Raw genomic sequence first — 14,562 nt, 5'->3', positions numbered from 1 at the left:
TTATTGGATTCACCTTTGTGGAATAAGAATAAAATCTGACCACATGCATACAAAAGCTTATGGTACTATCTCCAATTCCAAACTCTCCTTTCCCATTTTCTCCAGGAGATCTTTCTTACCACGTTTCATATTGCCTTTCTGTATTAAATATTGAGGTCTATTTCCTTTGGAAAAAAGAACAGTTATATCATACTATAGATTTATTCCAAACACCGTCAGTAAAAAAAAGAGAGTTAAGACCCCGAAAAATTCCAAACTCATACATCTGTGATAAATTTACCCCAAACTAATATTATGACCATGAAAAACTCCAAACCGGTACACTTGTATCTACCCTAAACTAATTTTTTGATCACCAAAAATCCCAAACTGATATATTTGTGATAAATTTACCCTCCGTTAAATTAGATTAATACCACGAAAAATCACAAATTGATAAACCTGTGACAAACGGAGGGATAAAACTCCAAACTGGTAAACTCATCAACTGCCACGTGTTATCCAACTCATAAATTTGACGGTAAAATTTAATGAAAACTAATAAAGGGTAAATTTGTCATGGGCGTACAAGTTTGGGGTTTTTTGTGGTAAAAAAATTAGTTTGGGGTAAATTTATCACATGTGTACCAGTTTGGGGTTTTCCGTTATTAATCCAAAAGAAAATTCTCCATATTACTAATGATGAAGGCCGTATGTGGAGAAAATTTTCTTTACTGATAATGTTTCTAAGTACAGTCCTTGTCATATAAAGCTTATGTTATGAATGAATGTGATTAATTTTTTTTATATGTTTTAATTTATTAAACAAAAATTACTTAATTAGTCTAATCAAACCAAGGTGGACCACCAGCTCCTCAAACATATCATATATATTAGTGAAAGGACCACCACAATGCAATAAACAATTTCATTTTTTTATTTCTACCTTACGATCATGTGTCCAAATACAAGTTTATTTAAAGATTTTTAAGCACCGTCTGATCCAGAGGAGCCAAGCAATTATAATCTATTGCTACAGAATTATTGCAAGGTTCATAATTAATTTTTATTTAATATTGGTGGAGAGAGGTGCCCAGAAAATGGAAAATAAAAATAAAAAGAGGAGGAAAACATTATACCCAAGTTCGCGGTGTTTGTTTTCGGAGACTAAATTTTAGTTGTTTTTTTTTTTTGGTCAGAGAATAAATTTTAGTTGTTGTAAAATCAGGAATGATGGACTGAGAAAATAATTAACAATTATTTTAAATTCGAACTCGGGGGGGTAATGTAATCAAAGATTGTAAGTACGGTCTAATCTAAAGATAGGCATGTCGCGTAATATTTTTTTGGTAAATTATTGATATTAAAGTTTCTATTAAATTAAATTAATTTAACGTAGAGTAGTGTTTCATAAAACAATAAATTTTCTGTGAAAGCCCAATTCAGAATATTCGTCGTATTGCTTGCTTCCGTGCGTTCATTTGCTTTATTTTTATTTTTTCTAATATCGGTCGATTTTCAAGCAAATTCCAATATTTTGACTTGAAGATTTGCTAGATCTCAACATTTACAAGTTAAAAAAACATTTATAAGTTTAATAATACAATGGTAATTTAATTTTTTTTTCTAAAAATACCAACTGCAGCAATATATGTGGATTGTTATGGGAGATCTTATATTTTTTTACATTTTTTTAAATTTAGATCGTTCAAAATTTGCTGATCTTCTTACATAAACATTCCGTATGGCCAAATTGATTACAATTCCTTAAAAGCAGAGACTTCTTTGTATATATCCCAAATGCAAACCCCTAAGGAATCATGTGCAATTAGAATAACAACATTATAGTAAATCGTTTTTCAAAATTGATTATTCATCGCGATATGACAAATTATATGGCAAAAAACCCGAGACGACAAATTTTAATGGGTGGTTAACAAAATATACGATTGTCGGTTTTCGATAAAAGTCTATTCAATGAAAATCTACCATATCACGTACGTTAATTTGATAAATCATTCTAATTTCACTCAATCAATCATTTTACGAAAAACAGAAGAGAAAAGCAAAGAACTCTCAATTTGCATTGTTGAATACTATAAGCATCCCGTTCCCATCGTTAACCATTTTAAAGAAAAATATCCTCAGCTCGAATTTCGCGAGGGTCCGGAAATTTAAAAGCGTGTATTATTTAAATTTAATATTAGAGGAGTCATGGATGCGGTCTTACGAACGGAACATTCGTTGATGCACGCTAAATTAATCACATGTATTCGTGATCATTAATCATGATTAGTTCTATACAAAAAAACAAATTAAAAAGGTTAACCTCTTTGAAATTAGCGTGTCCAACACCATAATAATGCATTCTAGCAAATTTTTTTTTAGCAATAAAAAAAAATTGCACTCTAAGAATATTTATTTATTTAATTGATTATTGGCAATATTTAGAAGGGGGGGAAAAAAATAGTTGGTCGAGAACTCTGACAAAAGTCAAACTTTCCAAGTAAATGCTCCTGAACCAGGGGCGGTGGTCCTTTTCCGACAAAGTTCAGAAGCAAAGGAAAGGCCCCACGCGCGCTCCCGTGGGCGCGACCGCACCGGATCCCTCCCCACCCCGAGCGCTCGCTAACTTCCTTCTAACTTCGATATTTGGCGCGTACAACAAACCACCTTCGCCTCACAAAAAACAGGAAAAGAAAAGGGGGGTCCAAACAAATTAAAAAAAAAAAAAACCGAAATTCGAAAATAGAAAATTAAAAATAAAAAAACGAAATCCCCGCATACATTCCCCGCATAAGCAAAGAGGAAATAAACAAAATTAAAAATTGAAAAGGAGGTAAAAAATTGGAATAAAAAAAAAGGAAAAAGGAAACTGAAAGAGCAGCAGCACAAAGAGTGAAGAAGAAACATCTCTTCTCTCTCCTCTCTCTCTCTCTCTCTCTCTCTGCTTCATCGCGCACGAGCTCGAGCTCCGCCCCCCCCCCCCCCCCCACCTCCGCAGCTCGGAGCACCGCCGCCCGATCGGACCCCATTGCCGCCGCGGCCGCCGCCCCGCCGCAGCGCCGCGATCGCCCGATCGCCATTCCGCCGCCGGTCCCGACGAGCCCGGCGTCCCCGCTCCTCCCACCACCACCACCGCCACCACCGCCCGCACCACCCCCCGGCCCCACCCCGACCGTACGATGGAGCCGTACGGCCCACCCGGCGAGGAGCCGCGGTCCGATCCCGGCGCCGAGACCGGCCTCGAAGGTGAGTGGCGCGCCTCGTTCGGCTCTGCATTTCGGCTTCTTTCCTTTTCTCCGGTCTTGCGGGGCGTCGCCGCGCGGCCCCGACGATTTTCGGCGGCGACGCGTGCCGGGAATGCGAATCGTGAGCTTCGGTCGGTTTTCTCTTTTGCGTGTTGCAGAGCGCGTGTGGCGGTTGGAATTGGGAGGCGCTAAATCGTACCCGGAGAGGCCCGATGAGGCCGATTGCATCTACTATCTGCGGACAGGGTTTTGCGGATACGGCGCGCGCTGCCGTTTCAATCACCCGCCCGACCGTAGCGCGGTACTTCCCTGCCGCCTCCCTGTGGTTCTGCAATCCGATCGTCGTTTTGGTTGTTCGTCGGTTGGTCGTTTGTTCGATCCTTTTTGATCTTGTTTTGGACTGGTGTGATCTTGTCGTTTTAGATTAGTTAATTAGGCGTTGCGGTTTGATTTTGGTAATGCTGTTTGGACAGTGAATGACGCTAGTTTGACAAAACTTGTTGATCAAGGATCTGAAAATGTTTGGCATGGAGTAACTATGTTCGGAATAGACAGACGTGCGATCTTTCTAGTTGCCATTTCTGGGTGTCAACTCAGATGTCATTCACCAAACAATGTAGATTTTGTACGCTTCTCAGGTGCTTGGGGCTACACGAGCTGGTGCAGTTGAGTATCCTGAACGCTTGGGCCAGCCAGTGTGCCAGGTAATACATTTGGTCTTCTTTTTTCCCTCTGTGTAGGTATGCTCAGTGCCGGATGTGCCGGGGCATGCTCTCTGTTTTTCTTAGGTAGTGTACGACGAAGGTTTTTGTTCCTCTCTAACGGGCTCTGGTTTGGATGCAATGCATTTTCTATACTGCAGTACTACATGAGGACGGGTACATGTAAATTTGGTGTGTCCTGTAAATTCCACCATCCTAAGCAGGGAATTGGTTCTGCTGTCCCTGTCGCCCTCAATTTTTATGGTTACCCATTACGCCCGGTTCGTATAACATCACTCACAGAGTTTAATAAATAGATGCCTTGTTATGTATCATTATCAGATTCGCTCCACATCTAATTCTACGAAAAATGAACTTTTAATGATTTCAGGGCGAGAAAGAGTGTTCCTATTATGTAAAGACAGGGCAATGTAAGTTTGGTGCCACATGTAAATTTCACCATCCTCAGCCAGCTGGAATCCAGGTTCCAACACCAGGAGCAGCACCACAGATTGCTCCGGTGGCTGCTCCGGTGGTGCCATCTGCAGTGTATCCTACTGCGCAGTCCCCTGCTGTTCATTCGTCTCAACAGTATGGTGTTGTAGTTGCAAGGTCTCCTGTATTGTCATCATATGGCCCCTACGGTTCTGTTTTTCTTTCCCCCAGCATGGTTCCTTATCATGGTTGGAGTCCTTATCCGGTAGGTGAATCAAAGTCCACTATTTCCAACTTCATGCCCTATTTAGTGCATGCGCTCTTTAATTGTATGATGTCTTCCTCAGGCAACGGTTGGCCCGGTTGCCTCTCCAAGTGCTCAACCTTCTATGGGGTCGGGTTCAGTGTATGGAGTAACCCAATTATCTCCACCGATGTCAGGTTTCCCTGGACAATATCAACCTTTACTTTCCTCTTTCGGTGCTTCAAGTGGTTACCAAAAAGATCAGTCATTTCCAGAGAGGCCTGGCCAACCTGAGTGTCAATATTACATGAAAACAGGATATTGTAAATACGGATCTTCGTGTAGATACCATCATCCGCCAGATCTGATTTCACAAGAAGCAAGTGTTTTGCTTAGCCCCATTGGCTTGCCAATGCGTCCAGTAAGCATCTTTCCCTTGTCCTTTATTTTTCTTGATTAAGTTACTGGTTCTATGGAAACTCTGTGCTGGTCCTAGGTTCTCGGGCCAATCCTGCTCTGTCTACTTTAAAAGCACATGTTAAGAATGGGACTAAGCTGGGCTTTGATGCGGGGTTTAATCTGTGTTTTTTTCTTTTTATCTTCCCCACATGTTCTTGGGAGAATCTTCACAATGCTTGACTAATAATTGACAATAAATTTCCACGATGTTGCCTTCAATACTTTGTGATCCAACCTCGACTTTTATGGTTGTGAAGAGAGGAAATTGCCGACTCAGTTGAGATCCTATCCTGGGGGGATGCGTATATCTCACTACTTAGAGATGGAGTATAGAGAACATAATCTTTCTAGCATACTACTTGAGAGGCTTATTTTCATGACCACTGAAAAGATGTCTTTGAGCAATGTTCTGTTGGTTACAGGACATGATATATTCATGGACAACAAGCTCCAAACTGCAATCTGCAGCATTTAGCGGTTTTAAAGTTCAGCCAATGATGTGATCTACCTGGAGTCTTCCCTACCAATGTCCATAATTTAACTTGTAATACCCACATGGATTTTCTATTTCCAAGCATTTGTCATCCTTTCCATAGTTCTTCCCTGTTCTGGGTTTTCTCAAATGTGTTTGAGTTACAGTTCATGATACTATCAATTCCTTACTATTTTGTTGCTATGGATCACGATTCTTCAAGTGGAAAGAAGATGGAAACTCGGTTTTTCTATCCTGCCAAGTTCGTGATGCTAGTGCGAGCGTGTGTATATTATATATATATATATATATATATATATATATATATCTAGTCCACTCTCTTCCCTCTCAATTACTACAAACTAGCAAGATACAGTTGTATCTTGAGGAGTCCCAGAGTCTGTAATATAAGAGTTTTCTTTCTCTGCAAGCATGAAGAGTGAGACTACTCCATTAACCATATCTACTTCTTGAGTTATTTGTGGAAACTACCTCTGCTTATCATGTCCTTTAGGGGAAGGCTTTGTGCTTTAGTGTTATAAATGCTGTGGAGAGAACTACGAGCCAAATAACCTGCAAGAGTATACAAAATCATCATCTTCCCAAGAACTTAGAAATTTTATGGCATGAGGCTTGTTATTTTTGGACTGTGTAACCATAAATAGAAGTCAAATTGCATGTTATCTTTTAGTGTTATTGGCAGCCAATGCTGGTAGGGGAGGTCTCGTATCCCTAGACTAGTATAGGAGATTCAGATTTTCTGGTACCTTCCAACCCCCCACGTAAATAGTAGACGAATGAGCTAATAAAGCTCAACATAATAAGTGTAGCTTTGTTTGCCCAAAATTGTGTTTTCTCTATTGTCTAGTGACTAATGTGTGTTGTTTAGCCATTTTTCGAAAAGTGGAACCTACTGAAACTGTCTATTGCTAATTGACGAGTAAGTACGCAGCAGTGGATCCTGTTGTTATGTATTCAGTGAGCCATAATGCCTTTGTCTGACTGAAGTGTTTCACTGAAGGTCTTCTATGTTAGGGCGATGATGCAGCTCACAGGAATGATCAAGTTGATATTTCGCATGATGTTTCCATTATCATTGAGTTGATGCAATAATTTACCTTCACCAAAACTTGGTGATTATGGAAATATGGTGACACCTATCAAATTGATCGATATTGTGGGCTGCATCGGCAAACGGTGTCAGTTTTTTACTGGTGCAATTGGTAAGCGATCATCTGACTAGCAACTCAGCATGATATTCATGCAGAGACTTCTCTCCAATACCTAGTGAAGAGTTTGCTGAGATAAAGATTCTTTTACAGTTAACAATTTAGACTTAACCGTAAATTTTGGGAGAAGTTTCTCCCTTTCAAAATTGAAAATCAAGAGTAAAATCTTTCACAAGAGTTGCATTACTCCAGTTAAACTCATAGAATGTTAAATGATAAGTTGTTCCCGTAATTCTTTTCTATTTTCCGTTCAGATTTTTAGATCTTGAAAGAAATATGAATTCTTATGTTCAGCCTTTTCTGACTGATTCAGAAGTCTAGGAAATCTAAATTGAGAGTTCCATGTGTTCCTCTGTTATTGATATTGCCATTCTATGCTTAAGTGGAATGCATCTGGACTTATCATCGATGTGTTACATGAAAAATGTCCATTTAGGAATCTGAGAATAACAAAAGTAGCAGATAAAGAACTGATAAGGTATTGCTTATTCTGTTGACTTAGCTTATTGTGGCAAGTGAGAAGATGGACTATATAGGGAAGGCAATGGTAGATCTAATTCGGTATGCAAGAGTGCACATATTAACATCTGACATTGTGAAAACCACCCTTTGTTTATTTTTTTCTTAAATTTTTGGTTGGCTGCTTGCTTGACATCAGTGTTTGTTTATGTCTGTTTCTGTGTGATGTCTGCATATCGTTTGAATACTCAGTCTACTCTTTCCACATGGCTTGATTATCATTTGCAGTATGCATCTTGCATTCCATGATACCTAATCTTAGGCCTTAAAGATCAAATTAGGTTTTCTTATAGAAACTATGGCCTTAGTAAGAATCTTGTAAATACATGATGCTAAGAAAAGGTAAATGGGTAATAGTTTTTGGAGTAAATCTAATCTTGGGATAGGTTTGATATGAGTTCAAAAGGTGAAGATTCATTTTGATAACCTCAAAAAGTGGGGATAAAATTGAAAAATGGAGAAAAAGTGACAATTTTTATTGCAATTTGGCCTAGATAAAAAGGAGAATAATCATTTTCTACATACATGATGAAATTCTTATAAAACCTTCAAAAAGTTGTTTAGCTTATAATTGAATTCTCGATTTGAATGCAGGGAATTCTGTTTTCAAATTATAAGATATCCTAATAAGCTATGATGATAGCTATATTTATAATTCGGTACGTGAAGTCTTGCTCAATGTGTGTTGACACCTTGCTAGTAATAAGAATACTAAATGCTCGACATATCAAAAAAGAATCCTTGCAAACGAACTTTCAATAAGCTATTTTTGGACAAATTAAGTTTAGGGTATTTGTACTATGTTTAATAAAGAAATGTTTTCATTAGCAAAACACTTAAAAGAATCATTACAGTATTGCAAAAATAATAATATTTTTTATTTGGATGTTTAAAAAATCTCTTTTGTCTTGACTTTTATTTTTTTTGGTAAGGTTGTCTTGACTTTTATTTATCTTTCGCCATTCCAAGAATCCAATGGCTTCTACACTTGGCTGTACTCAATCCACCAAATATTATGACGAACTTCAGTAAAGTTTGATTCAAAACATACCAAAGCACAAGGCTTACCTTTCTTTTCAAACCAAGCTTTACGCTTCAGGCATTCTTTATGTCTGTTTCTGTGTGATGTCTGCATTTAGTTTGAATACTCAATCTACTCTTTCCACATTGCTTGATTATCATATGCACTATGCATCTTGCATTCCATTGGGTATCGAGTCTTACCACAAAGGTGCTTATCTAAGATAAAAGCTTAAGCGTTTCAGAGTACAATCTAATGCTGGATGACATATCATGCCTCCTGAGCAGTGATAATACCCCTACACTAGCCCCAAAGGAGTCTCATAACTCTACCTTATTTTGCATCTTCCCACTATTTATCCTTCTAAAAGATAGCTGGATCAGCTCAAGTATGGCTAGACTAAATTGAAAAGTACATTTTGCCGCCTGAAGCGTGTCCACTGTATCAATCTGCCCCATCTAAGTTTAATTTTATCTCATTTTACCTCCTACACTATTAGAACTGTAGGAGTTTGCCTCAAGTTCCTGCTACTGGTGAAGTTTTTGTCTAATCTGATGCACGAAGCATGTAATCCACAATTGCTGTAATGAATATGAAGAGGTTGTTTTATGTGAATCTTGGCGATTAAACTGTGAAACTTCAGCCAAGAGTTTCTGTATCAGTCCCAATCAGAGACTACTATTCTTTTTTTTTTTTGGTCAAAAGAGACTACTGTTTAATAATTGCAAATATTGATTCTATGCAATCTCTTTTGGAATTATATCAAATTGGCAAGTAATTGAGTGTGGCATGCTAAAAAGGGTGACTCAATAGAAATTCGCTAGTGAAAAGTACTTCAGGCAAGCTAATGTAAATTCTGAAATTGTTGGGGTAAAGTAAAGGAAAAGAAGATTTCAGGGGAGAAAAAAGATTCAGATTGTGCATACTTCATGAAATGAAGTGTGTTTTTTTTTCTAAACTAAATTTCAGTCATGTTATAGGTGTTTGCTTCTCTGTTCTTAGATGGATTGCAGTGTGCATGAGATCTGCATCCTGCAACTATATTGAAAATTAGGAAGTGTTCATGATGCTTGCCAGTATGTTTTGTGCTATAATAATACAAGCCAAGGTATTTTTCACAGATCATGGTTAATTTTTTTGAATAAAAGTATGCCTATATCGATACATAGCGTCGTGTCTCACTGTCATGTAGGTTTATCTAGGCAAATTTACCTCAGTCAAAAGGGTTTCTTCTCTTCTGCACACATGTTTTTCCCAATTTATTTTTAGTACTTAACCCTGATGCTAATTGCTGACTTGTTGATTGTTATCCTGCATTTCATTCTCATTACAGCTATGACAGGAACAGAATGTAGCTAATGTCTTTTCTTCTGCAAAAGCAGATTTATTTTTGTATTTTTTTAAGATCTGTCAAGTGGTATCTACCAAAAATGACCATTCATCACATAATTCCCAAATAAAGAGTTCCATTATGGAGTCCCATAAGAGCTTTATCTCCAGTTGAATGGCTATTCCCGCTTTCTTATTTGACTTGCGATACGTCGAATATGCGATTGGCCTGCAGGTTTAAGTTGTCTCACTCAACTTGTGTTTGCATTTGTTTGCGAGACTGGAGTATGAAAATCATGAAATTGCAAGTTTACTATTTCCAAGCTGTTCTAGAAAGGATAATTGAATACGTAGGCATTTGGCTGGGCTTCTTCCTACATGATAGTGATGCTGATGCTCACTGCTTGTGACTTGCCTTTGGCAGTCAATATAAAATTTAATAGGAAGTACGATCCCTGGAGAGTGAGTGGACTTTTTCTAATGTGCCTTGCTTATTGCTAATCTGGTTATGTTTAGATGCTCCCTGATTGGGTTAGGGTGCAGATGGTATGCGCTTCCCTAATTAAGACAGGCACAACTGCAAGCTCATACTCAATTTATGGACACTAACTTCTCTCGTCAAGAGTGAATTTTATCACTCTATGTTGTATGACTTTGCCATCTTCTGCAGTCCCTCATGACATCCTAGGCATCTTCTATTGCTGCTAAATGGTACGCTAGTGACTTGATAGTTAAGACTCAGAAGGTGTGGCACGCATATAGGTCGGCTGGCCTTTCATATCTGCATTGTCTCTAATTTCATTACTCTGACATCCCATCGTCGTGATTGTTCATTTAGCTTTTCTCCTTATTTCTATTCTCCCTCCATTTTTACACAATAATATGGGATCGTTTACTTTGATATACTTATCACGGTCGTATTGCTACTTTTAAGTTCATGATTTGTGTGACTGGGCATCTCAACTTACCTTTTTCTCATTGTCTCCATGAAAATTTCAGCTGTTGTAAAGCTACTCTTGTTCGTTCATGCTTGTGCTCAGCTATTCATGATTAATTTGAGTAACCCTACCATGACTTCTTATTTTGGCCTTTTTTTTTGGTCAATTAGGGTGCGCCACCCTGTACTTATTTTGCGCATCATGGAGTATGCAAGTATGGGCGAGCTTGCAAATTTAATCACCCAATGGGAATGCTGAGTTACAGCCCATCTGCATCTTCTCTGGCAGACATGCCCGTGGCACCCTACCCAGTGGGATCTTCCATTGGCACACTAGCTCCGTCTTCTTCTTCTTCAGAATTGCGGCCTGAACTTATTTCAGGGTCTCTCAGGGAGGCATCATCTACAAGGTCATTCTCATCAACGACTGCATCCAGTGCATCAATTGGTTCAGTTCTATCGAAGAGCGAAGCCGTTTCTCTTTCTAAATCCCAAAAGTCTTAGTCAGACTCTGGCTCTTCACCTGGCAACAACAGCAGGACTACTGAAGATCAGAGTACAATATGAATTAAGGGAACAAAAAGCTTTTCACAATACGTAGTTAGCCCAATTTTTGATGAACCAAAAACATCACATTTTTTGCCGAAACAGACCCAAGTAGGAGGCGCATTCTCAGATTCTGGTGCCAACATTCAGGTCTAGCAGACCGCTGCAGCTCGTCAGTTCCACTCTAGTACAATTTTTAGTTGGCCACACTTTTTTCTTGAATAAGCATGGCCAATCGACAAAGGATTAGCACAAGCTATATAATTTTCCTTCATTGCTTTGAATATGGGCAAGGGAGTCTGCAGTCTGAAACTTACAATTGTCTGCCCCAAATTTTGAAGGTTGCGTTTATTTATGACTAAATGGCGAAGATTGCTGGTACTGTCTTTCCTCATTAGACACATCTTGATGTTGCATTTCACGTCAATTTTGGGAACAAGCTTCCAGTTCAACTGAGAGAGAAACTTGAAGTTCTTCCCCTTCCCCTCTTTTTGTGCAGGGTGTATTATTGAATAAAAGCAGTTGACAAGAGAATCCAAGGACTCACTCCGGGTTCCTTTACCTGATTAGTAGATATATCATCCTCTTGGTACAATGACTGCTTGACTCGGTCTTTGAAATTATACCAAATACAAGTACATGAACAGTCTCTCTAACTTCTTTGTTGATTTCAGTCATGTCCCTTTCTTCCGAGCATGAACCTTGCTTCTTGTGATTAGTTCTGACTATCATTGATCGGCAAAATTGCTGAGTTATTCTTGCTGGAAACTGATTAGCTTGCTCGAGTAGTTATTATGTTTCTCTGGTACTAAAAATGAGATACAGAGTTTTGAGTGCATTTATGTATGACAATTGCTTGCTAGAAAGAACAGAAAATCCTTAAATTCACCTACGTAAGTTGGGTACTTCCAGAAGGCTGCTGGCATTAGTTGTTACAATGCGTTTTTCGTGTAAAAGGTAGTAGCATAAGGTATTTAAGGCGTCAAAGCCTTAATTAGTGAGCGATTTGGCTTGAAGTTTTCTGACCTTTGCGATGAAACTCCAACATTGTCTTCGAATTACGTTTTTGGCTCGGATTACTAAAGAAATACCAATTTTTTTGCTTATTCTTCTTGTTTGCGGTTTTCGCCTTGTTTAGTTGCTTTTATGTTCAGTATTAATGCTATGTTGGTGTTTTACATGAACAAGGAGAATGTGCATGTATGCGTTTCATTTGGATTTTCATCTTGTCATAATCAATGCACTAGAAAGTGTCTCCTGTATCAGTAAATCAGGAGTTTACCCACTTTGATCCTACCTAGTCTAATCAACAAGGTTTTGCATCGGATTGTCGAGGGAATGACGACTTTTCTTCTCGTTCCTTCTAAGACTTGAGTTTTCAGTTCGACTGTCTTCTCGATATGTGAAGATGAAGCAGAATGTGCATATATGGTGAAAGCATGATTAGATCTATTAGGGTCACATGCATATTCTGCATCAGCTCATCATGTCTTTCGGCTCGGTACTTATGGAATCTCGACTGTAACTTCAAACAAGGTAGCTAAAAATGGCGACAAGAAAAGGCAGCGCAGCAGTGTCCCTTTCTTTTGTAGTTCTTGCTATTCCGAGAAGTCTTGGTTCGCCAAGAATCACTAGTTCAAAGGTATATGAGTAGCCCCAACTTCACACTAAGTAGGCCCGTCGATATTATTTTGATACATGCAAATATAGTGATCGGAATTGCTTTGGCATGGTGCTATGTTGTATTGGTAGGCCAATCTCGGACGGCGTTACACTCTCTCGGGCGATTCGAGATTCGAGAGCTCTTGCTGCCATGTTGCTGTGACAATCCATTCATCTGAGGGCAGAGAACGATTGTAGAGACCGGAGGGTTAGGATAAGGTGTGTCTCGTGTCGAGTGTTAGACAGTCGACCCATGTCCCAAACCAGAACCGCAGAAGTCCAGACTGAAAACTCCAACGAGTTCCAAGTCCCGCGCGGCTAGCTAGCCTTCCCATACTCACTCACAAGAATCTAAGAGAGAGAAACTCTAGAGAGAAGCTCTCGAATGTATTTCACTTGAGAATGAGGGGTAGGGAACACCTTTATATACAAATATAAGGTTAACCGTATCCGTAAATCTCTCCTTGATCTAACGATGGAGATTGCACCTCCTTATTGTCCAATCAAAGGCCACCTCTCTATCGGCCAATAGAATTACAAGGATGAGGTACAATTACAAAATACCCGCCCCTAGAGTATTCTAGAACATATCAAGAAATTTATAGTACATAGAATACCCAAGGTCCGCTTTCTCGTTCATGAATCGGTCACGGTCCATCGTTCAGAAAACCTCAAGAACGATCCAATTCTGTGGGCCGTGACACTTAGATCTTTCTAATCTTGATTCTTAGTGATCTACTAAAATGATTCGAAATTTTGAAAGTAGACTTTGAGCTGATCTAGATTGATCGAACATCTTAAGTAAATTTTAGGGAAAGGATAATGATACAAATAGTCCATGAATTTAAATCTAATGTGCAATATGTGCAATGTAGTCCGTGAACTTTTAATTTGTTCAATGTGGTCCATGATCTTTAACTCAATATGCAATGCTTTCACTGAACTTTTAATTTGTTCAATGTGGTCCATGGACTTTTGGAACATGTTCAATATAGTCCTTGAACTATATAAAAATGTTCAATATTGTCCTTCTATTAATCAAGTTTAGGGATAATATTTAATTTTTTTTATATAATCCAAGAACTAAATTGAACATTTACCATAAGTCCACGGATCACATCAAATAAATTAAAAGTTTAGGGACGATATTGTACATTGGGCTAAGTTCAGGGACAATATCGAACAAATTAAAAGTTCAGGAATCATATTATACATTGGGTCAAAGTTCATGGATCATTTGTATTCTTTTCCCTGTAGGAAAATTATACTACTGGGTGTGAGTCTACGAGCTGAAAAATGGTATATGGGCACTTCTATGGTACACCCAACGTACCCCACAATGTTATTTTGTGTAATTGTTATTAAGTATAAAAATGCCATAATCAGAGTAAAAGAATAGTCGAAAAAGAGGTTACACGGACATTATTATCAAATCCATCGAGAAGTAGTGTCAATTACGGATGTATTTGTTTTAGGAGGTGGATTGATGTCCCGATTAACTTTGTGACAAATCATAAATCTTATCTGATGTGACAAAAATGTACTTTTGAAATATCATCGTGATAATTACGAAATATCGAATACTAGAATTTCTTTTTACATTTTCACAGGAAAGATATATCGATGACCCTAGGTTTTCTAACATTTTATAAGTGAAAGGTCGGATGAGTTATCTAGAGCGTCTAAAAAGGCAAAAAAGTAATGTGAACAAAAAAAGAGAAATTACAATTTTTTTTCCCTACGAACTAAGAAAATAAAGGTTGTGGGGTTGCCTTAAA

General features: G+C 38.4%; 1 protein-coding gene across 3 annotated transcripts; it reads left to right on the top strand.

The window, feature by feature from the left end:
• The first annotated feature begins 2,896 nt into the window (after window positions 1-2,896).
• Window positions 2,897-11,818, top strand: LOC115691394 (zinc finger CCCH domain-containing protein 58). 3 transcript variants are annotated; one of them, XM_056306366.1, is made up of 7 exons: window positions 2,897-3,231; window positions 3,389-3,531; window positions 3,851-3,934; window positions 4,093-4,212; window positions 4,323-4,631; window positions 4,714-5,031; window positions 5,492-6,328. In XM_056306366.1, exons 1-7 carry the CDS (start codon window positions 3,165-3,167, stop codon window positions 5,570-5,572), a joined length of 1,122 nt encoding a protein of 373 aa, XP_056162341.1. In that variant the 5' UTR covers window positions 2,897-3,164; the 3' UTR covers window positions 5,573-6,328. The 3 variants fall into 3 exon arrangements, with proteins under 3 accessions (XP_056162341.1, XP_056162340.1, XP_030473870.1); XM_056306365.1 differs by lacking the exon at window positions 5,492-6,328 and adding an exon at window positions 10,748-11,818 and having other exon boundaries at window positions 2,900-3,231; XM_030618010.2 differs by lacking the exon at window positions 5,492-6,328 and adding an exon at window positions 10,748-11,818 and having other exon boundaries at window positions 2,901-3,231; window positions 3,869-3,934.
• The last annotated feature ends 2,744 nt before the right edge of the window (window positions 11,819-14,562 follow it).

The sequence above is a fragment of the Syzygium oleosum genome, unplaced genomic scaffold (genome assembly GCF_021117445.2).
Source record: "Syzygium oleosum isolate NSW1041296 unplaced genomic scaffold, Sole_v2.1 Sole_v2.43, whole genome shotgun sequence".
Lineage (NCBI taxonomy): Eukaryota > Viridiplantae > Streptophyta > Magnoliopsida > Myrtales > Myrtaceae > Syzygium > Syzygium oleosum.
This window is presented reverse-complemented; position numbering and strand designations above follow the sequence as displayed.